The sequence below is a fragment of the Phaenicophaeus curvirostris genome, chromosome Z, assembly GCF_032191515.1.
Source record: "Phaenicophaeus curvirostris isolate KB17595 chromosome Z, BPBGC_Pcur_1.0, whole genome shotgun sequence".
Lineage (NCBI taxonomy): Eukaryota > Metazoa > Chordata > Aves > Cuculiformes > Cuculidae > Phaenicophaeus > Phaenicophaeus curvirostris.
The window spans coordinates 55,601,530-55,626,844 of record NC_091431.1 but is presented as its reverse complement, the minus strand read 5'-3'; the positions used below and the strand labels follow the sequence as shown (position 1 = coordinate 55,626,844).

Sequence of the window (25,315 nt, the reverse complement as noted above, 5' to 3'; positions counted from 1 at the left end):
CAGCCCAGCGGTCCAGCATGTTCACATCCCTTTGCAGAGCCTCCCTACCCTCCAGCAGATCCACACTTCCACCCAGCTTAGTGTCGTCTACAAACTTGCTAAGGGTGCACTCAATGCCTTCATCCAGGTGATTGATAAAGACATTGAATAGGGCTGGACCCAGCACCGAGCCCTGGGGAACCCCACTTGTCACTGGCCTCCAGCTGGATTTTGCACCATTTCCCACCACTCTCTGGGCCCGGACATCCAACCAGTTTTCCACCCAGGAGAGTGTGCGCCTATCCAGGCCAGAGGCTGACAGTTTCTCAAGCAGAATGCTGTGAGAAACTGTGTCAAAGGCTTTACTGAAGTCCAGGAAGATACATCCACAGCCTTTCCCTCATCCAGCAGCCGAGTCACTTTGTCACAGAAGGCGATCAGGTTAGTCTGGCAAGACCTGCCTTTTGTGAACCCATGTTGACTGGGCCTGATCACCCGGTTCTCTTGCATGTGCTTCATGATAGCACTCAAGATCACCTGCTCCATGACTTTCCCTGGCACTGAGGTCAGACTGACAGGCCTGTAGTTCCCTGGATCCTCCCTGCGACCCTTCTTGTAGATGGGCACAACATCAGCCAGCCTCCAGTCCAGTGGGACTTCCCCAGTCTTCCAGGACTGTTGGAAGATGATGGAAAGGGGTTTGGCCAGCACATCCGCCAGCTCCTTCAATACCCTTGGATGAATCCCATCCGGCCCCATAGACTTGTGACTGTCTAGTCAGGCTAGCAAGGCTCTGACCACCTCCTCTTGGATCGTGGGAGCCTCATTTTGCTCCTCTATCTCCTGGGTTTTTACACAGTTGGAATGACTTTCTTTACAATTAAAGACTGAGGCAAAGAAGGCATTAAGTACCTCAGCCTTTTCCTCATCCCCTGTCACTGTTGTTCCTTTTGCATCCAAGAGGGACTGTATGGTCTCCCTAGTCCTCCTTTTATTATTTATATATTTATAGAAGGATTTTTTGTTATCTTTCACAGACTTTGCCAACCTGATTTCTAGTTGAGCCTTAGCCCTTCTCATTTTTTCTCCACACAATCTCACTTCCCTCCTGTAGTCCACCCAAGAGGCCTGTCCCCTCTTCCAGAGGCCATAAACATTTCTCTTCCTCTTGATATCACTCAAGATCTCTCTGTTCAACCAAGCTGGCTTTCTCCCCTGCCGGCTTTTTTTCCGGAACATGGGGATGGCTTTCTCCTGAGCTGCTAGGATTTCGTTTTTGAAGAGCTCCCAGCCCTCATGGGCTCCCTTGCCCTTAAGTACTGTCTCCCATGAGACTTTGCCAACCAGCCTTCTGAAGAGTTCAGAGTCTGCCCTCTGGAAATTTAATGCTACTGTCCTACTAACCACCCTCTTCACTTCACCTAGAACAGAAAACCCTATCATCTCACTATCACTTTGTCCTAGGCGTCCACCTACTGCCACATCCCCCACAAGGCCTTCTCTGTTCACAAACAGCAGGTCCAGGAGGGCACCTTCCCTTGTTGGTTCATTCACCAGCTGTGCAAGGAAGTTGTCTTCCACACACTCCAGGAACCTCCTAGACTGCTTCCTTTCTGCTCTATTGTACTTCCAGCAGGTATCAGGAAGATTGAAGTCTCCCACAAGAATGAGAGGCATCGATCTAGAGATTAACCCCAGCTGTTTATAGAAGAGCTCATCAGCTGCTTCTCCTTGGTTGGGTGGTCTGTAACAGACTCCCATCACAAAATCTACCTTCTGGTGGGCTCCTCTGATTTTAACCCACAGGCACTCGATCTCCTCATCACCATAATCCATCTCAACAGTGTCCAAGTCCTCCCTTACAAAGAGGGCTACCCCGCTTCCTCTCCTACCCTTCCTATCCCACCTGAAGAGTTTGTACCCCACCAGAGCTGTACTCCAGTTATATGAGTCATCCCACCACATCTCCATGATGGCAACAACATCATAGGCTCCTTGCCCTACAACAGCTTCCAGCTCTTCCTTCTTATTCCCCATGCTGCATGCATTGGTGTAAATGCACTTCAGCTGAGCTGCTGTGCCTTCAGCCTTCTTAGAGGGAACAGAGTTTGTTCCCAATTGCCTGGTAACTGGAGTAGCTAGCGTCAGAGTGCCCGTATCTCCCTTAGCACCCCCAGGTGTGTTCTCCCCCACTTTCTGTGTGGTGAGGTACTGGTGGTCCACACAAGCACACCCTCTCCAAATCACCATTGCCCCTCATCCAGGCTCGTTCCTGTCTAGCCTGGGCTCAACCCCCTCCCCCTTCACATCTAGTTTAAAGCTCAATTTATGAGCTTAGCTAGGTTTTTAGCAAGGGCTTTAGCCCTCCTAGGAGACACACGTGTCCCATCCTTAGCAACAAAGTCTGGGGGTACGTGAGCCACCCCATGATCAAAGAAGCCAAAGCCCCTTTCCTCACACCAGGCTCGGAGCCAGACATTAATCGAATTCTTCTTCCTGACTTCCAGCTCCTCTCTATTTAGCCTTGGGATGGAACAGAATACTGTTTGTGCCCCAGAGCCCTCCATCATTTTCCCAATGGCCCTGAAGTCTTTCTTGATGGCTTTAGTCTTTCTGTTTACTAGATCATCATTACCAGTTTGGACTACTATCAGAGGATGGTAGTCTGTCTCGTGGACCAGGGAAGGAAGTTTTCTAGCTACCTCCTTCCCTGATGCCCCCGGTAAGCTGCAGACCTCTCTGTGGAGCGGGTCCGGTCTGCAAATGGGTCCCTCCGTTCCTTTTAGGAGGGAGTCCCCTACAACAATCACTCTCCTCTTCTTCTTAATGGAGTTTGTTTTTATCTTTTCCTGAGGATAGTACAGCCTAGGGAAGGATTCTAGGCTGTGGGAGCCATCATCCTCATCCTCAGGATTGGATTCCACCTGCAGCACATGGTACTTGTTCACCAGGGGGATCTGGGGTTTTGCTGTCTGGGTGAGGGGAGCAGGTTTCCTTCCTCTGGCAGGAACTTGCTGCCACTCCCCATCTCTTGTAACCCCAACCCTGCAGTTTGCAGGTGGATGGTGTTTGGACACACCAGCTCCAGCAGGCTGCTGAGTTAGTGAGAGGGCACTACTCCACTGATCTATCTCCTTCTCACACTCCCTGATGGTCCTCAGCCTCTTCACCTCCTCCCTTAACTCCTCCACCATGTGAAGGAGTTCCCCTACTCGAGCGCAGCTTTCACCAGTGGAGCCAGTAACAGAAGCACGAGCTGGTGTTGGAGGGGGGCCCTGCCTGCAGCCCAGGGTCTGGGTAGCTGCTGCACCCACTGTGGCTCTGTCTGGGTGGCAGCATCCATCCTGCCTGCTGCAGCACACGGAGCAGCTTTAATCTTCTGCTGGGTGGCTACCATGGTCTTTGGTGTCTTCTGTCTAGTCTCTAGGTCCTCTCTGTGCCCTGCCTTCTTGCCCAGCCCACTCGAACCGCTGCTCAAACTGCCCCGCACCTCTTTGCCACGTTCAGAACACTCTATTGCAAAGCAGTGATGTATTTTAATATTACTTTCTTTTTAACTCCATATTTATATTTTTTTGCCTTTAAAACTGTTCAGTGATCTATCAGACGCCATACTGCCCTCACCTTAAATGACAAGAAGCCAGTAATAACCTTTTCCAAGACCAGCATTAATACTTAAGGGGCTAACTTCCAGGCACAATAAGCAAAATTATCTTTTTTTTTTAAGAACAAAAAACATTCATTGGACAGATGCATTTGGCAGACATGACAAGGAAGCAGATCATGATAGGAAAGTAGGGGTATGATTCTACCATTTTACACACCTTAATATTTCTTAATTTATTCTGTAGGAATTCTATTCTAAAGGATTATTCCCATTCATTATTTAAAATCTAGTTTTAAGGGGTTTTATTTCTGCTAAACAGTATTCCTCATAACAACATTTCCTCATTCGGATAAAATCTAAAGCTTTTCTTGCCACTCATAGAAGCACATCTTTCTGATTCAGACATAATGTGACCTGTGCACAAATTTTAAATTCAATTTACCTAAAAAACGTGTATATATGGTTCTTCTCTTTCATATGGATGTGAGTACGTCATAGCACTCTTTGTATGCTATTACCATCTACCTTCCCTATTTCAGGATGTTTGAGTATAAGGTTAAGTTGAAAAATTCCTAGGCTTATCTCAAACCCAGGTATTTGTCATAACAGCTCCTCAGGAATTTAGTTCACTTCAAATTAGTAATATATGCATTTCACAGGAAGTCATTTTAGATATTGCTTTGTAGGAAGTTTTATGTTATCTGCATATTTTGACAATTGCACATCTCTTCAACAGCCAATTTCTACTCTAATATGAATAGATGGTGTTTAAAATACTATTTGATTTCAAGTTGCAGTGTATGGTTGCCAATAAAAATATGCAGAGCAAATATATTACATATACGTATTTTCCATTTTTGTCACCCACTCGTGTTCCTAATCTCTTATAAGTTCTTGACTGTTCTTTGGAGAAAGCAGTCCAAGAGAACAGATCATATTATCTCACAAATTTCAAGTAGTGAGGTTATGCTGTCTCATAATAGTGTTTGTATAATGGAAGTACTACAGCGAAAGTATAAAATCAACTGCAGTGCATGTAGTCCATGCAGCAGGCTAAAATCCATGCTGCTTGATGAGTGATTTAGCTTGAGTGAATAAATTGTCAGAATCAAACTACAAATTAAACTTGGCTCTTCAGTAAGCTTTTGCAAACCACATGGAGTTCAAGAGTTACAGACTGTCCCTTTCTGACACGAGCAATAACATCCTTATGCTTTTCATTCCAGCAGTGAAAGGGGAGATGATGGTAGTCCCATTTATTTAGCCTAGTGTAGGATTTATAAAAATCTAATCATTGCCGCAATTTCCTCATAGACAGCTGTAACTGTACCACTCAATGGATTAATGCTATTTTCCATTATTTTTAAGACTTCTACAAACACAGCTACACACCACTTTTCAATATGTCTCCTTATCTAAAAGTAATTTACTATTCCCAGATTATTTTCCAGTTATTTTATAAATCTGAATTTTAATGAATATAAGAATGAAGAAAGCTGAACATGTGTTCTTCACCATATGTCACAGTGAAAATGGGAATGCTTTCCTCTGCTTCCAGAGTTCACATTAATTAAATAATGAAACAAAGAAAAAGAAAACACAACTAAATGTCAATAGATCTCATTTGCATGACAGTGGAAGTGCCCTCCTGTGCCAACAGAAGGCCTCAATTATTTTCAGACTGCATTACCTGTCACCTTTAATACAAGCTGGTCAAGCAGGGAGAGTTGCATCATATGGTGAATTTGGCAATGACGTATCAGCAATTTATCCTACGACCTGTGAAACACAAGGAAGGCCTGCTCCAAAACCAAATTTCTAAATAAATTCCACAATAGATGCCTTTCTGCAAATAATTAAAAATTTAAAAATTGAACACTTGCTTTGTGGAGGACAGAATTGGGGTCATAGTGTTGCCACTATCTTAGATTCTTCTTCAGTTTAAAAATAGAAAATAAAATGAGACCTGAATTCTGGGATCACAAATGCCCATTTTGTATATGTTTAAATTCAGTATCACTTTGTTTCAAAGCAGCAAACAGAATTTACTCTCAGTATCTTCAACAAAACCTCCATAAGGCATTTCCTTTAAAAAACAACAACAACAAAAGATTGATTTATTTCTTCCCTAAAATAACCTCTATAAAAATGATATTGTTATGCCAAAAGATAACTGTCTTCATCTAAATTGTGGAAACACTTCAAATACTAGACATTCCCCTTACTGCTTTCTATACTTGATTATGCCATAAATTTTATAGGTCATACACAAATCTCAGAACATGGAAGTATTTTATTTAATAAATATAAACTTCCGTGGCTGATACTGTGAAGTTACAACAGTAAGAAAAAAATATTGTCAATGTGGGCAGATGTAAAGAGGTGCCTGCTGTTGAACTTCTAAAGAATGCACACTCTTTCTGTCTGCTTATAAATTTTTCTGCAGCTCTTAAAACACAAATTTAGTGCTTGAGCTCTGTGTCTCCATGAGCAACAAATGAGCACAGAGAACAGATTTCTGGCACTACACAGGAGTCTGTATAGACATAACAAGTGGCTACAACTCAACACATGGGCAGGCATCATTCTGTGTTCACGTAAGAATCGGGTAATTGTCTGCTAACAGGCCATTCCTCATAGCCAATAAATAAAAGCATTTACAAATATAATCCATTTTACACCCCTTGAACTAATATCATGCAATAATATGATAAATTTATTTTTCTAGGTATTTGTTATTTTAAAACACTTTTTGTAAAAAAATCCATGTGCTTTGGAGAGAGGAAGGGAGGAAATGGATTGTTAGCCTTTTGGATAGAAATGAAAGATGAAAATGTGCAAGATCTGGGCACAAATTTGTACTGTGATATTGCCAACCTCTACAGAAATAGCTTATTTCTGTTCACACAGGCATTCCAAATACTGAGAAAATTTTCATCTACTGTGAAACTGACACTGTACAAACTCAGTTCCATAACTAAAAATATTGGCCTTTTCCAAAATTTAAGACTTCTTTAGCAATAGTATGCAAGCTTCCAGAAATTAAACTCTTAGAAATCTTATTTATTCATTTATGCAGAGTTAAAAATGGAGCGGCAACATTCACTGCAAACATAATGCAGCAAGAGGAAAAATTCACATTTTTTAGTCTAGCAGCAGAACATTAATGAACAGCCTCAACTCCAGATGTTCTGGGCTTATAAATGATTTTTTTTTTTATCATCTAGTTCGTTGTTTGCATGTTATCAGCTTTTTTGTTTGTTTGTTTTATATCTATGTTACAAGAAGTTCCAACTTTAAAAACATCTTCTCCCACTCTTATAGTTATCAAATGCTGTATTAAGCTATGTATCTTACTTTTACTAGCCCTGCATAAGACTGCTTCTGAGATTCTGTTCTGATAACTGAAAGACTTGCACTTCTTAGTACTTCATGAATGAGAAAAATTATTAGAAATACAGTCTGTTGTTTGAATCTGCTCCTGTTCACTAATCCTATCAATAAAGTCTTTCCTACATAATCATCCCATGTGGCCTTTTAACCTCTGGCCACCAACTAAACAACACACACCTTCCACTACTACTGTCCAGTCCACAATTTTGGAGTTTCTCACACTCAACATGAAAGGATGCTTACAATGTTATTTCTGTGTTGCCTTGGTGATGTCATGAATTACTGTTATTTCTATAGCAGCCAGAAAATAATTCTGACATCAGAAGTAGATTTTTTATTTATTTATTTTTAATAATGCAGGGCATCTGTGACAGGCTGCCGCATAGGTAAGAACATAAAAACATTGTTTCATTCAGATTTGTGTAGACAAGTTTTTAGTAGCTGTTCCTCTGAGTTGTAAGACCCTAGCTTTTTGGCTAAGCTATAACACCCAAACTTTTCCCCTTCACTCCAACTAAGGCAAACTGCACACTTCCTCCTGTTGTTATTTTCTTCTCTGAAAACACTTTTGTAACAGAACTGTTAATTTCAAGGCCCTGGAAGTACTGGGGCAGGGGGAAGAGAAAGGTTGGGCATGGACAGAAAAAGGCAGTAAAGTGCTAATGCGTGAAGTAATTGCCTATATCCTTGATGCACTATCCCAGTGTATGCGAAGTAAGAGTGTGTTAGCAAACTTTTGTTCAATCTAGTATGTTTCAAGAGTCACTATATCAGCATTCTTTCCTTTCCTGTCCTCTACTCCTGCTCTTGGAAGTAAGGAAAGGCTACTAAGAATGCAACCCCAGCAACATCTGTAGCGTTCATTCCCCCTTCAGGCTTTTCAGATTGAACAAGATTCAGAGATTACAATGATCATTCTGCTTTTAATGCAACTGTTTTCTTTTTGGTCTAGAAATTGCCTTCAAAATATTAACAGCATGTCTCTGACAAGTCTGCATGCCCTCACTGAAGAGATAGTTTTGCTCATGTATCTGCTTTCAAAAAGCCCAAAAGACACCACACAAAAACTTCGAAATTTAACTTGCACCAAGATTCTTCCTTTCTTATTGACTCATTCACAAGACTAGTAGGGGATAAGATACAACTGCATGTACAGCATTACCATGGGTTTAGGCATCATCATCTGTTCTACATCTTTTTTTTAGTAGCTGCATGTTGTCCTGCCATTTAGAGTTGTTTGGCTGGGACTGCACTGAATGGAAAGCCAGCATGCAAGAACTCAGTTTAGATAGACCACAGTGATTGAAAATGCTAAGCAACCAAAAGTTAAGTGTGGAAGGGAGACAATTGCTTTTCAGTTTCATATCTACCCTGTAAAAGTAGTCTGGACATTCAATGGTATGTTTTCTGTTTACCACCACCAGGCAGCAACAAGTAGAAAAATGTTATTTTTGCCCTTTTGGAATACAGATTCTGGGTTTCTAAAACTTCATCACTCCCAGCAAAAACACTTGTGCAAAGCTGCATAGAGGTTTTCAGGGCTGCATAAAGTGCACTTTCTTATGTCACAAATTGCTTCCTTTCTCTTCTGCAAAACACCAACCAAGGCTTTACTTTACCAGATCCTTGACAAAAGTAGCAGATCAGTTTTAAACACTTTTAAACTCATGACCTAACAAAGCCTAGGGGCTTTCTTTTGCCAGAACCTCAAGGAATATTGTAAAGCCAATAGAAACTTCTCCGGAGTGAGCAGCATTTTTTTCCCAAGGCAAGAATATTATTCAGCTCTGTGAAAGCAGTTTTTTGGTATTCTCAACCATGTATGTACTTTAATACACTATTTTTTTTGTTTTTCCTTAGTGATGAATGAAATGTATTATATTTATTATTTCAATTTATCTATCACAGCTAGATTTTTATGCTCCTGGCGCCAAAATAATGTTCTCTCTCCCAAACACACTACTTTTACTATGGTTTCTCTATTACTTCTCTACTCATTGATTCAACCTTAGAATAGTACAGTGGGGTTTTTTAAAATTACCTTACAATTACTATTTTTAGGGGGATTGCTCATAGAGAAACACAGCCAGAGGAGAGGTCAAAGTTAAAATAGCGCCACAAACTGGAATTGAAACAGTAGGAGGTATTGTTATTCACTGAGGAAAGGAATAGGAATATATGGTTAACCAAAGGAAAAATTAACAGGGACCTAGTACTTGTGAACGCAGGGTGGGAGGGAAAGGCATTCCAATTTATCTTGACTATTTTGCTGATGTATAAAGTCTGTTAAGTAGCAACTCAGCAAATGATAATATGGTCAGCATGAACTAATTCATTAGCATAAATTTAATTCTAATTAGATTTTCTAGGGGAAAAAATGTCTCACTTTCTCTTTCCCTTTTCCACATGCACACACTTTTCTACATATATGTAATTCTGTAGCTGAAGGAAACAGGTGAAGATTCAGGACTCAGCCACAGTTAGCGTGTTGAGTCTTGTAATTGGAATGACCAAATACGGCAGTTTGCTTTCCCCAGGAATTATGCAAGTTACACATCATTCACTGCGCAGCACACTTGAGACTGATGAGCTTGCCATGACAATCTATAAGATTTAAAGGTTCCAGTCTCTACTTCTGCAGCTCGCAACTCATCCAAGAGAATAGGTCTGCGCATTATTTAATGTAACAAAATAGAAATGAAAGAAACAGTGGAGAACACTGTCAGTAGGAAATTTCACGTCTCCAAAATACCTTTTGCAGAGTCTGTAGGTAACTATTGAGAATTCCCGTGTTATTAGCTATTCAAAAGGTGTAAGACGACAGTGATTAACTAAATTTGGTGTGCAAAGTAATTGAAAAAAATTACAGAACGTAGTTGGTTTAATTTCTGTTCATCCACAGAGGATTTTCTAAGTGCTGACTTGTAGTTGAGTAGATCACATCTGTTATCTGTTATTTTAACTACTTTAATTAAATCTTTGTACCAAAGTGCAGATGAAAAGTAAGAAGCAATCGTGAAAATAGCAGATGCTTGTAAAATAGCAACAGTTCTGATCAGACTTCTGATCCAATGCCTGATTAAAGAAATAGAAATGGTTTGCTGGCGCTGCATCGTTACTCAAGGCACTGCACAACCAGTGAAACCAGAGGGCGATTTGGAAAATATGAAGCAGCAATTTTAGTGGAAGTATTTATAAAAGCTCTTATAACCATGTTCAAAAGTTGTCAGCATTCTAATTATTTTCTATATGCTTTTATTACCTAGCAATCTAAGTAGTAATATTTTTTAAATCTTCACATCTAGAGAGTAACATGGTAACTTTTGATTCTATCAGGAGAACACACAAAAAGGAAATTCACGACAGTTGTTTTTACATAATTAGATTATCTGAGATTTTTCAGTCTGGAGTGATTCCAAAAGGTGCAGGAGGGAAAAGAACTGTAAGAGGAATTAAATGGGTAAGTAACAGTTATCACTACTGTCTGTCCTTTATACCAGTTCAGTTTTGCTTAAAGGTCAGTAAGACGAAGTACCATTTGATGATTTAAGAATAAAACCCCTTGATTAATAAAAGTTTACATCTGACAGCAGTTTTATGATGCTTACAGCTCAGCAGTCCATGGCAGACAGTAGTAGCTCTCCTTAGTGAAGACCCTGCTAACCCTCATACTGTGGGCACTCATTTGACACAAAAGTAATATTCAAATTTGCAATATACAACTTAACGTATTAACAGTATCATCTTTTGCCCCAAGAAAAACATAGTTTGAAGGAAAAAATCAATCTGACACTAGAAGACAACTGTACCTGTCTCCAAAGTCCAGTTTTAGGTGTTATTTGGTGTTTTAAACCAATTCTGTCTGCAAAGTGAGTGAATTGCCAGAATGAGATGTCAGAACAGTCTGCAAAGAAACTTGAAGGAAGGTTCAAGTAAAGCCATACCTGTTTTGTGATGTTCCCTTCACACTCCTTTTATCTCCTGTGGTTAGAAAACCACACACCACTATTCATGGCTATATGTCATCTCATTTTCCAATGTAGTTTTACTTTTTATTTTCTTAAAAGAATCCCTTCCAGAGAGAGAAGAGCTGCCACTTCACACGATGAACACAGAAAGCCTAATTTGTTCTATCAAGAGAGGATCATTAAGTAAGGATATTTGAACTGAGACGATTGCTTTATTTTGAAAATTGCACAGCAAAACCCTTGAGACTTGAGCTTTTACTATACAGATTGTGCCGTTGAGCTGGTTTCTTATGAACAGACTAACAGCTGAAATTATTTTTCTAGAAAGAAGTTTTTAAAGGTACCAAGAATACTTCTAGCATTTTATTTCTTGAAGCAAAACAACCAAAGAAGAGGACAGAGGCAGATGCTTGTAGGTATGTAACAAATGGATTAAATTTTTTTCTCACCATCCATGTATAGTCTTCCCCTCCCATTCTAGTTCATCTGCTCTTACATTGTCAGTCAAAGACTGCAGTTACTAAGCAATATCTAGGTGTCATGTAATGTAGATATAGATCTCTGCTGGGAAATCAGTGATACATAATGTTCTGCTCCAGAAAGAGACAGAAGTTGACTATTAAGTGACATAATGTGTAAAGCACATACATTGAAAAAAATGTCGACAAGAGTATGATAGCCCTTATCTAAGTTTCCAAATCCATTTAAAAACTCAAATAAAACCTCGGTAATTTATTTTACGTAATGGAGAAGTTAGGCAGTACTGCTTCTATGTATTTTTAATAGTTTATTTATGCTTTGAAATCAGTTTTCTCAAGACTTGGTAATTCAAAGTTATCAGAAGAAACATAGCATATACACTGAAAAAATATCCACCCTCTCATACATTTTTATGTTTTCCTCAATATTTTAGCCAAAAATACTATGTTAGCCCATTTTTAAAATCATGATACAATCAGATGTAGTTTGTATTTATTTAAAAGCAGGTAAATTTCCTAAATGTCACTTTGATATTGCTGCCTTGGTTTTTTCATATATGCCATGGTGATGATGATGATGGTGATTACTACTACTGCTGCTGCTACTACTACTACTACTACCACCACTACATTTTTCAGCAAAGTGTCCTGATCAGCATGTTGCTATACTATCTGGTAAGGCAGCTAACAGAAATTGGTTCAGTGTACGTCTTGTAACAGATTAAGTATTTTGGGCATCGCATAATTGCTTCATTATCTTTCTGGATCCTACACAGGAAAGAAAGATGACTGGTCTAACATCCTATGAGAGACCCAAGTAACATTATCAACCAGCAGGTAGGACCACAAATAACTATAAGCAAGTCTGAAACACATAGGTGCAAACTAAGAGCTAGAAATATAAAGCAACTGCAAAACTCGAAAGATCTACCAAAGAAGCTTAGAATTCAGGAGGGCCACATATCGTATTGAAATTCCATCAAAATTAGACTTCCATTATTGAAATCTTTAGTAATTGTTCTTATTGAGAGAGTATCCTGAATTTAAAAAACAAAGGGGAGAAAATGAGAGCAACAGCAAAGTACAGATCAATAAGAAAAGCAGATAGATCTGAAAAGCAAATAGTTGCTTCCAAGGGAGGATATGAGATAGAAGTGCTAACCCTAGAGCAAGATTGAGCATCCTTTATTTTTCCATCTCAGGATGGAAAAGACAAAGGCAGGTAATTCACAAAGTGTTGTTTGAAGGCATAAAAATAATAAACAATTTCTGTTAGGACTTACTGAAAGGGTGGTGAGCTGGGACAATTTTAATTGGCTCTATGAAGAGACAAAAGGGAGGAAATGAAAATATTTTGCATATTTAAATGTGAAAAAGATAAAGAACAGAAGTGGAGTATAGATGGACAAACAGCACAGTTGTATTCTCTCTGAGCTCTTTCTGCATAGGGATGGGAACAAAAACTTCATAGACCTTATAGGGTCTTTTAGGAACGTTATTCAAGATCTAGCTCCAAAGCATCAGCTGCAGCTAAACCAAAAGTTTAACCAAATATCTTGGAAACAGGTGTGGCTATTAGATCCACTTTGAAAATGAAAATATTTACATTAACGAGCCCCAGCGCTGAAGGAAGAAATGAGCATTTTATGGGCTTTTTTGCTGCACAGACTTGGTTAAAGATAATGCTGCTTGTCTACTTCCTTTAACCGTATTCTCAAACTGTATTGAAGTTGTATCAAAAGACATGGTTTTTGAAACCTGATGGAGACCCAGTTAAACCCTTAAGAGAATTTTTCTGTTGATGTAATTTAAACTAAATAAATATTATTGATCCACAGATAATTTTTTTTAAATCTTCATAATTATGGATGACATTTCAGTTTTAGTTTAGGCTTGTTATGCCCCTTTAGCATATAGGTAGCACTATTTTCACGTTCCAAAATGGTGCCATTATAAGTCACAAACTTCTAAGTACTTCCCAAACCTGACATAAGGAGGTAAAACTTATTCAAAAAGGCTGGAACTTAGTCAAGAAGGTAGGCAGGAGATGAACCAGGAGATGAGTCATGAAAGAAAGGGAGAATGATGATGAAAGTGTGTGCATTAATGTCAAAAATATTAGAGGCAGAAGGACAAAAAGCATGGAGAACAGATTTTTGAGATTTGATCTATATCAGAAGGCTGGAAACATTAGTCAGAACATCCATGAAAGACTGGAGAGGGTAGAAGACAGAAAGGAAGAAATCCAGAGTGAGTGGGAGGAAAGAAACACATTCGCAATTGCTTTGTCAGGAATACACTAGTATCTTCCTGCTATAGAACCTTTTCTTTGTCTCCAAAAGATAATCCCACAATTAAACAGGATTGTCAAATGTACACATGTGAATACAGTAAATTATTCCAAACTGATTTAATCAATAGGAATTGGCTATTAAAGGAATTAATTTATTAGTGACCAAATCCAGCCATTCCTTCTCAAATCAGACTCTCATCATGAACATAAGTTACTAACCCCTGTAGAAGGAATGTTAGAAAATGTACAGAAAGGGTTAAAGATGCCGCAGGCATTACATACTCTCTCTTCAGGCATTTCCTGTGCAACAGCTGCTGCATTGCTTAAAGGTACTTGCTACTTAAAATGTCTATTCTACCAGGTGACCACAGCAACTAACATTAAGGGAAAAAGAGCGCAACCAGTTTGATGTTTAGCCATATTCCACCTTTGCCATTTTTATCCCTTGTTTCCTTTGGAAAGGCTGTATTACAGATGGAAGGGTGGAAAAAAGGCAAATGATAAGCAATGTAACTGCTTCTCATTAATAAAGAATGGTTAGTCCAAGCAATCCCCCTCTAAGCATTCTTCTGTCAGCTAATAAATGGACCTAACCATTTCCAATGACAGAAAAATCAATTTATTTGTAAGTAATGCAAATTTATTATGAAAAATGCTTCTGGAACACTGTGCAAGCTTCTCCCATTTCTGTTGATGAATTGGTTACTTGGAACTATTGACCTAAAGCAAGGATTGCTGTCTGACGGAACTGCACTGTAACAGGAAAGGGCTAGGAACTGAACTTATTTGCAATTCCTTCACACCCTCTGCGGAGAACAATATCACTCTATTTTTTGGTGTAGAGTGTCTTGCCCTGTTGCTGAGTAGCTACTCTAGCTGGTGAGCAAAGGAGTGTACTGGATTGGCTAGGATAGAAAGGGTGACATTCCGTCTCCCTGACCATTTGCTTACTCTCTGAGTCATAATCCAAGCAGAAATGAGCATAGGAATAAAGGAAGTCTTTAACTTCCTCATCACTCACCCACAACATAAGCAAAGGTTATGACAACCTAGCCTTAAGTACTTCAGATGCAAACACCTCAGTGAGTCAGCGGTTTGCAAATAGCTCTCCACCTTCCTTTTCATTTCTTCTCTACGGGTGCTCTGCGTCTACTTTGCATTCCACTCCACCTCCCTCTCCCCACAGCAACTCCCGCATGCAGATAAACCCTCAGAAGCTTTGCCACAACCTCTCTGAGCATTCCTTTTTGAGGTCTAGGATATTTTGATCCCATCAGTACTCACATCTTTGCTTTTGTAGTTTTGATCATAGAATGAGACAGCTGTTTTGTCTCCTGTGAGTGACCTAAGTTTATATAGAAGTTACAGCTTTCATATGTAGTGCATTTATTAATCCAAAAGTCTTACACTTCTAGGCTTTTACAGATATTTTTAAGTTGAAAGGCTGACCGAATACTGTTGAAGCACACAGCAGCCTTTGTTCCTCACAGCAGCATAAGTGCTCTAATTTTGTTTTCTGCCTGCCACTCCTTTTTTGTTGTTGAAACTGTTGAAATTACACAGTTCAAACAGGCCCAGTTGCTAAACATATCCTCTTAGTTGGTTCATTTTCTTGCAATATAGCTACTTTCTGCTTTCACAAGAGTTGACTCACTTCTGACACTATGTTCCAAGATGAACGCCCACACAGTGTAACTTTTCTTTTCTCCACATATACTAGCACCTTTATTACCTGAAAGTACAATCTTACCTCCTTTAGCTGACCAAAGATACTACAGCATACTTTCACAGAAATCTAGTTATTATAATACTCTATTGAAAAGTTATTTACTATTGATGGGACTTTAATCATCAGTGAAAGAGTGTTAATTTAACTGAAGACAGGCTGAAAGTTTTATTTTAAAAATACTAGTTATTAACATATACTTTTTGATAAAGAACAAATAATGTTGAAATTTGTAAAGCTGTCTGTAGAAAGACATTGGCTTGTTCATCCAGTTACGAAAATAATATGAAGACCTTCTAAACCACAAATACTAAAATTAAATGTTTTGTTATAAAAATATTCAACAAAGTATATTTCAATAGCCTGTCAATACCCTGCCCCAAACTAGAAGTAACCATGTGAGGGTTGGTTTTTATAAGAACCAAATTGGGTAGAGGAAGGGAGGGAGGGAAAGAACATATAGCTGTATTTTCAGAAGTACCAGATGGTAAGTCAAGTAAGTTAAAGCAACAAAACACCTAGAATATTCTAAGCCATTCAGAACACCAGAAAAACAGACATTTCAGGAAAGGAGGAATTTATTTATGAGGAAACCATTTAAAGAAACAAAGTGCTACCTAAGGAAACTGACTAAGATGAACTAGACAAATAGTAAGCGCAGATGGAAAGAACATAAATGGAGATGTCCTCACTGAATGCTGTGAGCAACAGTGAAAAAAAGAGTTTACTACTATGTAAGCCCTTATTACAAAGTACAGTTAGATGAAACTTGATAGGATAACAACAGAAGAATGAACAGCAATACTGTGCAAACCAGCCAGGAAGAGGGTGGAGGACTAGCAGGATTATACATATCATGCTGTCTGAGGACATGAAGTACAAGCAATGGAATAAAATCTATTAAAGGAAGTTTAAAAATAAATATTAACTATGTATTTTCAATGACAAGATTACTTGTGAATTATTTTTAAATATATATTAGATGCATTATGAGAAAAAAATTGAAATGTTAATAATGTCTTTTCTATCTGCAGTTTCTACACTGCTAAACTAAGCTTCAGCTGGCTCATGATGCACAGTTAGTTCTACATTTGGTGAAAAAACCTGAAACATTCACATATATTTGCATGTTCATCTTCCATTATGTTCAGTGACATCAATACCACTGAAGCAAGATTTTGATTGCCATGTTTCCTAGAAACATAAAAACCTCTTTGAAAGCTATGTGAAAAAATCCCATGAAACAAAAATAAAAGCTGTATTCCATTTTTAGTTTTAAGATTATTCAGTTCCCTGATGACATTTTTACTTATTCATTAGGTGGTCTTTTGACAAAATAACTGATCTGGCAGTCCATGGTTAACTTTGACAAGTCAAATTCAATCTGACAGACATGTGGGAAGATTTGATGTAACCATCATGTGATGTAAAATCTTTGTCTCACCTCAACAATTACAATGAGACACTTTTCTAAAGTCACCTTTGTTCAAATACTGCCGCTATATCCCTACAAGTAGTAGTCAAGAAATTATTTAAACAGCATGGTATCACATGGCTTAAAATAATTTCTTAGGGATTACATATTTTGCAACTTAAAACCAACAAACAAACAGCAGGAAATATTTTATATACACAGTTTAAAGAAAAATAGCTGCAGGTAGTCATGATTAAGTTCACAGAGCAAGATGTACTAGGATTTAACACTAAAAATACTTAAATCTATTTTCCAGGTTAAAAAATCCTTTGAGGTTCTGAAATGTTAAGTATGTTTATTTAACTTTAAGAGCTTCATTTCACAACAAATATACTAGGATGCACTAAAATATGAAGAGCTTTGGAACTAATAAATATTAATATTTTTAATAAAAGTTCATTCTCTTAAACTTAAACTGAAAAAAATGCTGGGTTTTCCCCCAAATCTGATGAAATCTCATTAGATCAGGTAACACTAAAATTTTATGCTTTGTAGTCTTAAAATTTTATGGACGCCCTCATGCCTTGCATAATTCTTCAGCAGGTCAGACGATAACAACAGTGAAGATTTATTAAGCACTCTGAATACTTATCTTCATTTCATTAAGAAATGTTTATTTGGTCCACATATATGATCCACATATCAAAATGTGGCACCATGGTGAACGTAACATACTTCTGTTCCTTTTCCTCTATGGGTACATAAGCATGCATTGATAGCATCAATACATGTACTTTTACATATGGTAAAATTAAAAGAGAGAAAAAAACTACATAAAGAGAATTTATGTGAGAAGAAATTCTTAAGAATAAACCAAAAAGAGCAACTATTCACAACAGCAACGAGCTCAAGCAGAAACACCCAGCCAGAATGAGAAAGCTCCACGTCAGGCCTGGTCAGAGGTAACTATGTTTTCTTCCCACACCTGAGAGAACAGGGTAGAACTTGAGTAATTCTAGATAAACTTATGTAAGCTCATCATCTTGGTCCAATTGCCAATTCCACTGGATTAGGAAAGTGAGGCAGCAAAGGGGAGAAGGAAGTAGACACACCAAGGCATTAGCGGCAGCAAAGAAGAGACAAGAAGTCCCAGTGTCAGTATAGGGCAGGGTGGAAGATTCTTGTGGGAGAACAGTCTGGATCCAGAGTGGTTTATAATATTTTGCAAGTGTAGTCTGTTTACATACCAGGAAATATAACTGTATCCTCTCTTGTTGTAGATATGGTGTCCTTGTAGACACACACTAGCACTTCTTTTTCTTATTGCCACTTGCCAAAACACTTAAAGAAAGTGTCCTTGTCTATGAGAAGAAGGGTCATATTCAACATCTTAAACACAGAAGCAGCATATCAGAGAGGAGTACAGTTCTCATCTGTGCCTGTAAGGCAGAGTCATTTGTATATAATACCACGTTAACGTTGTTCTGGGAGCATTCGAAAGACAAAAAAGCCTACAGCAGCACCCAAACCTCTCTATTTCAGTAATATTCTTGGGTGCCAAGAGACATATATACATGGGACAAAAAACACCACAAAGCCCAGAAAGGAAACAAATTAAGCCTCATTCAAATCTATACATATATTATTAGCATACTGTCTCATTGGTCTCCGGAAATGTTACACAGTTAACATTTCAACAATGCATTACCATAGCGAGTGCAGTCCTTGATACAAGCATCAATACAAGGGCGTACATTTATGACTGAGTATATTAAAGTAAGTATATGAACTTCCATTTCAACAAATGCTCAGGGAAGAAAAATGCAGTCTGAAAAAGAAATGTCTCAATTTTAAAAAAAAATTACTAAAAAACCATACTACTATTCAACAATCTCACCTCTGTGTGCAAGTCACACACACATGTATATTTATTTCAGATAAAGATACAAGAATAGGGTACAAATAGCAAAATTCTATCACATTTGCTATCCTGCTGAGAAAGTGGTATCTGAAAGGCTAACACAGCACCTGAGTATTATGGAAGAAAACTGATAATGAAAATACAAGCAAGGAAAATAAAACTTTCTACTCACACTTTTGCTCCTCCCATGTAGAATACTGGCATTCTTGTTCATGGTGACTGTATGACTAAGTTAGACGTGTTCAGCAAGTTTCAAAGGAGAGGTTTTATCCCTTGACCATCCAAATACCAGCTTTTATACTGAAAGGAAATTAATTTATCTCATTACTGTCAAGGTCTTTGCAAGCTGTACAACATGCAGGCATAAGCCACCGCTTCATGGTATAAAAGTTGCAAATATTCTAAGATCCAGTAGAGCAGATGTTTCATCTATCACTACAACACACAACACATATGGTTACTCTGAACCATGCAACAAGTCTATCCATAAATAGTGCATGCTTTCCAGTCAATAAAGAATGCATGCCAACCCAAACGATTACAGAAAGTTACAGACTTTTGAGGCAGGACTTCTTGCAGCAGTTATTTAACTAGGTATTGGCAGTATGGTTTCTAATAATGAAATAACACTTATCAGGTATTTTTAGCCAGTTTTTCAGTCTGAGGTGATTTGTTAACTTATACACTATTCAGACCAGCAAATGTGCTAAATTTAGGGAAAGAAAGCAAGCTAGAGTAATTTTCAAATCTAGGTGCCTGAGAATGCTTAAAGCAGCAGTTGGGTACTTTCATATAGTTGTCAGAGTTTAACAGATTGGTCTTTGTATTATAACAATACCTAAGGAAAAGCTCTAGCAACTGATTATGGCATGGCACGGCAGCTCTGAAAAGCAGCATTCATCAGCCTCTGGATAAGTGCATAGAAGTAATCATGGAAAAGTAGAGTTAAAGGGAAATTCATATGCTCCATGATCAGGCAGCTGAAAGATTTATATTCTCATTTGGGCCGGATACATCTTTGCACACATTATTTTCCTTAGCTCTGTCAGCCAAAGACGAGGTAAGGCACAATTTCTGACCAACAGAGCTGTTCTAGTAAAATCTCCTAATACAGAATCAATCATACCAGCAAAATTACACATAAGGCTTATTTCCCTTATGGGTACGCACACTATCGATGCAACTCATGTGAGTGCTAGAAATATTTTCCTAGGTTAGGCAACATCCACACTAGCATAGTTTTGCTAGCATAAAATACTGGTTTAAAATGACTAAGTTTTTGAGAATCTCCTAAGCCCACCTCTGCCAAAACATAAAATGAACTCTGAAATGTCAGTATAATACTAAGAGCCAAATATATTCACACAGATATATACATATACCCATGCAATTCCTTGCCCCCGCAGGAGAACATCATGACCTGTGACAGATTTAAAAGCCTAGTTTTCCTTCCCAAGAAACCCACTCATCTCAATGCATGAACAAGCACACTACTTGCTCTTTTGATTTGTGTTCTAAAACCCTGCCACTTCCTTCAGATAAATAATAAATATATGTTGATTACTTAAGTATTTAATTATTTAAAGGCCGCATCCAGTAGCAGTGAAGAAAAGCCAGCTGTTGAGGAAAGAGCTAATTTTTTTTCATTTTTAGATATAATCTATACAAATACTGTTGGCATTTTTACCACAATAAAATAGAGGATCTGATTTGCAGCTTAAGCTGTGAAAGCTACACCGCCTTATGGACCTACTAGATGCCCTTCAGAGTAACCAAGTTAGCCTCTGCCCCAGTGTGACAGTTACAGGTGTTTCCTCCCTGTCAGTTGCCTTCACCAACCACTCAAAGGTGAAACAAATTCAAGCATTGATTTTGCATCATTCCTCAGAATGTGTGCCCATGGGTGTATAGCTGAGCCTAGGCTGGCAGCTGAGGGTGGTTCTGTCCACCTTATGAATACCCTCCTACTGTAACCTATGCTATGGACTGGCCATAGCAGATTATACATTTGTGTCAGTGCCCACACAAACAAGCCCACTGGGCTTGTGAGACGAAGTAGTCGTCTGAAAGCTCAGAGACCAGGACAGTCTAGTGGAAGAAGATATTGATTTGAGTAAACTGGAGACTGATGGTTTGGAATGTTGTCATCCTTCCACCTAGAATGACGATATGGCCAGGCTGCCAGAGGTGTACAAGGTGCCAGCCTCTCCCAGTCTCATGGGCATTACCATCAGCCCCTGTTCAGTGGAGGCAGAGAGTGAGGAGAAGGAGGAACCCTAACCCTTAGGAGCTCTGGTTCAGTTTGCTCCACTGCCATCCGTGCCTATCCTGGCTACCAGGGGAGATTTTCACAGGGTACACCAGCTGTGAAAGGCCTGCACAGAAATCCATGATGTGTGTGCTGTGGGAAGCGGATAGGGAAAATGTCAGGACTGATCGAACACCTAAAGAGAATGTATGGGGAAAGAAAGATCTTATTCCACTATTTCCTGGGATCCACTGAAAGAAGCAAAAGGAATTTGTGTATTTTTTCTGCATATAGCTCCTAGAGTTTTTATGCGAGAAACCAAAGATCATGTCAGTAGATTTGGTAGAACAGAGATGAACAGTGGAGACTGCATTGAGCAAAACCCACAAGATCTTAATCAATTTGTGGGATATTGTTACAGTATTTCCTTAAGAGATTTTGTATTCCTAGAAAAAAAATCTTGTTATAAACTATTCATATGCTACTCATATACTATACCTAATGTATGTGAATATATATTAGGTATATATTAAAGCCATATTTATCTAAGTTTTATGGAAAGAAAATAGAATTTTCAGTGACAAATCCTTTACTGTCATCTTTACATAGAAACTAGTATCCACAAGAGTATCTGCTATGTTTTCTGTTTAAAATAGCTACAAGAATAAATAGATACATATAAACAAAGCAATGCTTCATCCATTCCAGCAATGCTCAAAATACACTCAAGTGAAAAATATAGATTGTTAATTAAACTAGTTAATGCATTTAGACAAAATTCACAGAAGTCACATGAAATATCTGAGACTTTGTACGAAACCAAGATGCAAGTTCATGGCTTAAACTAAAGAAAGTAGTAGTAGCACATTAAATGGAGGTCAATTGTTTCTTTCATATATGAAGAGACTTTCTGACTTAAACACTTGCAATCATCTTTGTATGAATATATATAATGTACAAAACATACCACAGCCAGAAAGCAGGACAGCAGAGCTCATACAGAATAAAAGAGTTTATGCATCACTACAATGAAGTTCAAAGGATTGCTTCTTGTCCAACGTACCTTTGATCAAAGAGACTCAAGACAATTCCGACAGCTATTTTTCTGAGACATAAAACCTAGAATCTCACATGACATCACAAGAGGAGACCTGAAGGAACTAGCCCAGAGGTGCTTCCAGGGGCAGGCCTGGTGCAGTTATAATATGGACATGAGTCATACAGACAGATGCCTTACTTTCAAACTTTAAAGCTTCCTAATTTTTCATTCAAAGAACTATGAACATCATTCCTGTTGAACATGACTGATATGACCAAACTATTAGCCAAAGACATAGTGCAAACAGAAGGTATTCATCATGGACTTCAAGCAGTTTATAAAAAGTTTAGAAAAAAAAAATCAGAAAAAGAGGAAAAATTAATAACAAAAAAGAAAGATCTGAGCAGGTTCCAGTGTGAAGCAGAAGATTTAAGAAGTAAGAGAAGTTGTTGTATGTAAGATATTATTGTTGGTTGTTTGTCTGTATGTATTTGTCTTTTCATAGAAGCAGCATATTCTCTTTAAAAAGAGCTGTGAAACACTGCACGATAGTTGATGGACTTCCTATCTTTCTGCCAGATAGCCTACGTTCCCTTAATGCTATTTATTTTTTTAAAAACATTCCCTAAAGTTTTCACAGGCATACACTGAACTAGCCAGGAAGCTCTTACTTTTGTTTAATATTTATCACTTATCCATAAATAACCCGTAGTGTCTAATATTTGTGTAAAACAGCTGCCCATCAATTCTCTACCGGGCATTTAACAAATAGAAAGTAAGGTGAAGGCATCATCTTCCATGAGGAGTTAATACCCTGCATATATTGTGCTTCACCACCCTTAAATATATAGTTAAGTGTGTTTACCTTAAGTAGTATCTAAAACTTGAGCAAGTGTTTTTCAATACAGGAATTCAGAATGAAGTGATTTTGAGGAGCAGACGGCTGGCTGCTAGCAAGACTACAGTACTACTTATTTTACTAAATCTGACTCTAAAGGAAAAGCTGTCTCTGCATCACTTCTGTGCTTAAGAAAATACAGCTCTAGGCTTAAGGATTTTTTTCTCCTTTTTGATTGACAACAGTACAAATGTTACACTTTATCTTTTGGGAACATTCATGATCTAGCAAGATTTTCAACAGTGAATCAGGTTGCCAATCACTGCCTAAAATCTCTAAACAAGGTGTAACAAGGACTTAAGATATGGCTTACTCCCTTTTGCTGCTCAACATCCAAATGCATGAGTGAGATGAAGACCTCATACTGCTTATCTCTGACATGTCTCTATTTCTGAGCAGTTCTGTGCTGATAAAGTTGCCAAAATCTGTCAATTAAAAAGATAAGGGAAAAAGCACATCATCAGGCAGGATTAGAGATCTCTTGAATGATCTGCCTGTCTCTCAGATGTGCTGTAAGACACTTGGCCCTTCCCTGAAAAAGTATATTGTTTACAGATTTTAATCTCAGAGACGAGTAAAGCACAATCACTTCACAATAACTGAGGATAAATTTCCGAAAAGCCTGAGCTTCTTTCTGCAGTGTATGACTCATTCTGTGGCCAGGACTGATTCTGGGACACTATTGGCTTGTTTAATTTCAATTGGAGTTGCTCTTCAGGGACACTGTTCTTCCCCATCACAAAAGCATACAAAAGAAAAAAGCTGAAACAGAAGAGCAAAGACACTCCACTGAATCTGCTAAGGTACCTTGATGAAATTGCGAAAAGCAACAGGCTGAGAGACCTAGACAACTGGCACACACACGAAAGGCAAGAGCATGAGGAGGAAAGGGGTTTCAAAATAAGATTGCATTTAGACTCACTTTCTTCCAGAGTATATGCTCAATTTTTATTCATGCCTTCCATGAATACAAAGGCATGTAGTGATAGGTCTAAGGGGAATGGCTATTAATTAGAGAGAGGAAGATTCAGACTAGACATAAGGAGAAATTCTTCTTGATGAGTATGGTGAGGCATTGGCAAATGTTGCCCAGGGAAGCTGTGGCTGCTCTGTCCCTGGAGATGTTCAAGGCTATGTTGGATGGGTCCTTAGGCAGCTTAATCTAGTGGGAGGTGTATATCTCCATGACAGGAGAGCTAGAATTAGTTGACCTTTAAGGTCCCTTCCAACCCAAACCATTCTATGATTCTATGATTCTATGATTCCATGATTCTATGATTCTATGATTCTATGATTCTATGATTCTATGATTCTATGATTCTATGATTCTATGCTAAGTGAGACACTATTTCTCTAGTTATTATGTAAGGAAAAACAACTCGGATGGACAGGCTGTTACTGAGATATGAGTTGTCTATCATTAAGAGAGACCTGTGCAAATAAATACTTGAATATTCAAGACCAAATGTATTCCTATCATCATGCTACTGGGCATTTATTTCTTTAACCATCTGGTAAAGTATAACCTAGGAAACAGTCTTGTCTTTAAACTTGTAAACTTGTCTTTACTTCCTTTCATTCAATATGATATATTTTGTACCTATTCCGATTCACGTTGTAGGCATTTTTCAGAACCATGGATTTCTTCAGAACAGAGAGAGAGCAATTTAAATAATAAACTGTGGGGTAAAGTTTAAAGCAAATTATTTCAATTGTTCTACAGACAAGAACTATCCAGAAGCTGATACTGAAAACCAGGTGACCCTGACAAAATCTCAGTTATTGTACTTCATTCTGGAGCAGTGGCACGTATATAGAATGTCATATCTAACAAAATGTATGCAACACATCTGATTAAATACTTTTACACTGCTTTTAAAAGAGCATAATTAGCATGAATGTGAACATTCCACGTTCTTTACAATTGGCTAAATGCAGAGCAACCAAAACTGTGAATGTTATACCAAAAAAAAGTCAATGTTACAGTAGTCAAAAAAAAAAAAATAGAGAAAGAGAAAACGTACTTGTATTAATACACTGAAAAGCTAACCATTTCTACTTTCCTTATATTCTCCAAAGTTTTAAAAACACTACTACAAAAACCAGTGTTTCAAAAATACAAGGAAGTTCCCTTGAGAAATGTATCGCATACTATGCTAACCTCTTCAAACAGTACATAAAAATAGCACTTAAACGTGGCAAGTAGACTTCATAAATGTTTTGTATTTTAGTGATTTTTTAAAAATTCCTGTCCATACAATAACCTCTTCTCTTAGCATCTATGATCTATATATCTCTCCAGTGGAGAAAATGAAAATTTTGACATTGATCCAGGTAACATCAAATTTAA

At 38.2% G+C, this 25,315-nt stretch overlaps 1 protein-coding gene across 2 annotated transcripts in view; it reads right to left on the bottom strand.

Annotated features, from left to right (window-relative positions):
* Positions 1–25,315, bottom strand: part of PDE4D (phosphodiesterase 4D) — a 600,157-nt gene that overhangs the window by 483,374 nt on the left and 91,468 nt on the right. The window contains exon 2 of one of the 2 annotated variants that reach the window (XM_069880216.1): positions 18,953–19,072. In XM_069880216.1, the coding sequence (XP_069736317.1) occupies positions 18,953–18,994 (42 nt within the window). In that variant the 5' untranslated portion in view covers positions 18,995–19,072. Of the gene's footprint in view, positions 1–18,952; positions 19,081–25,315 lie in introns of both variants that reach the window. The other variant, XM_069880215.1, reaches the window with a different exon arrangement.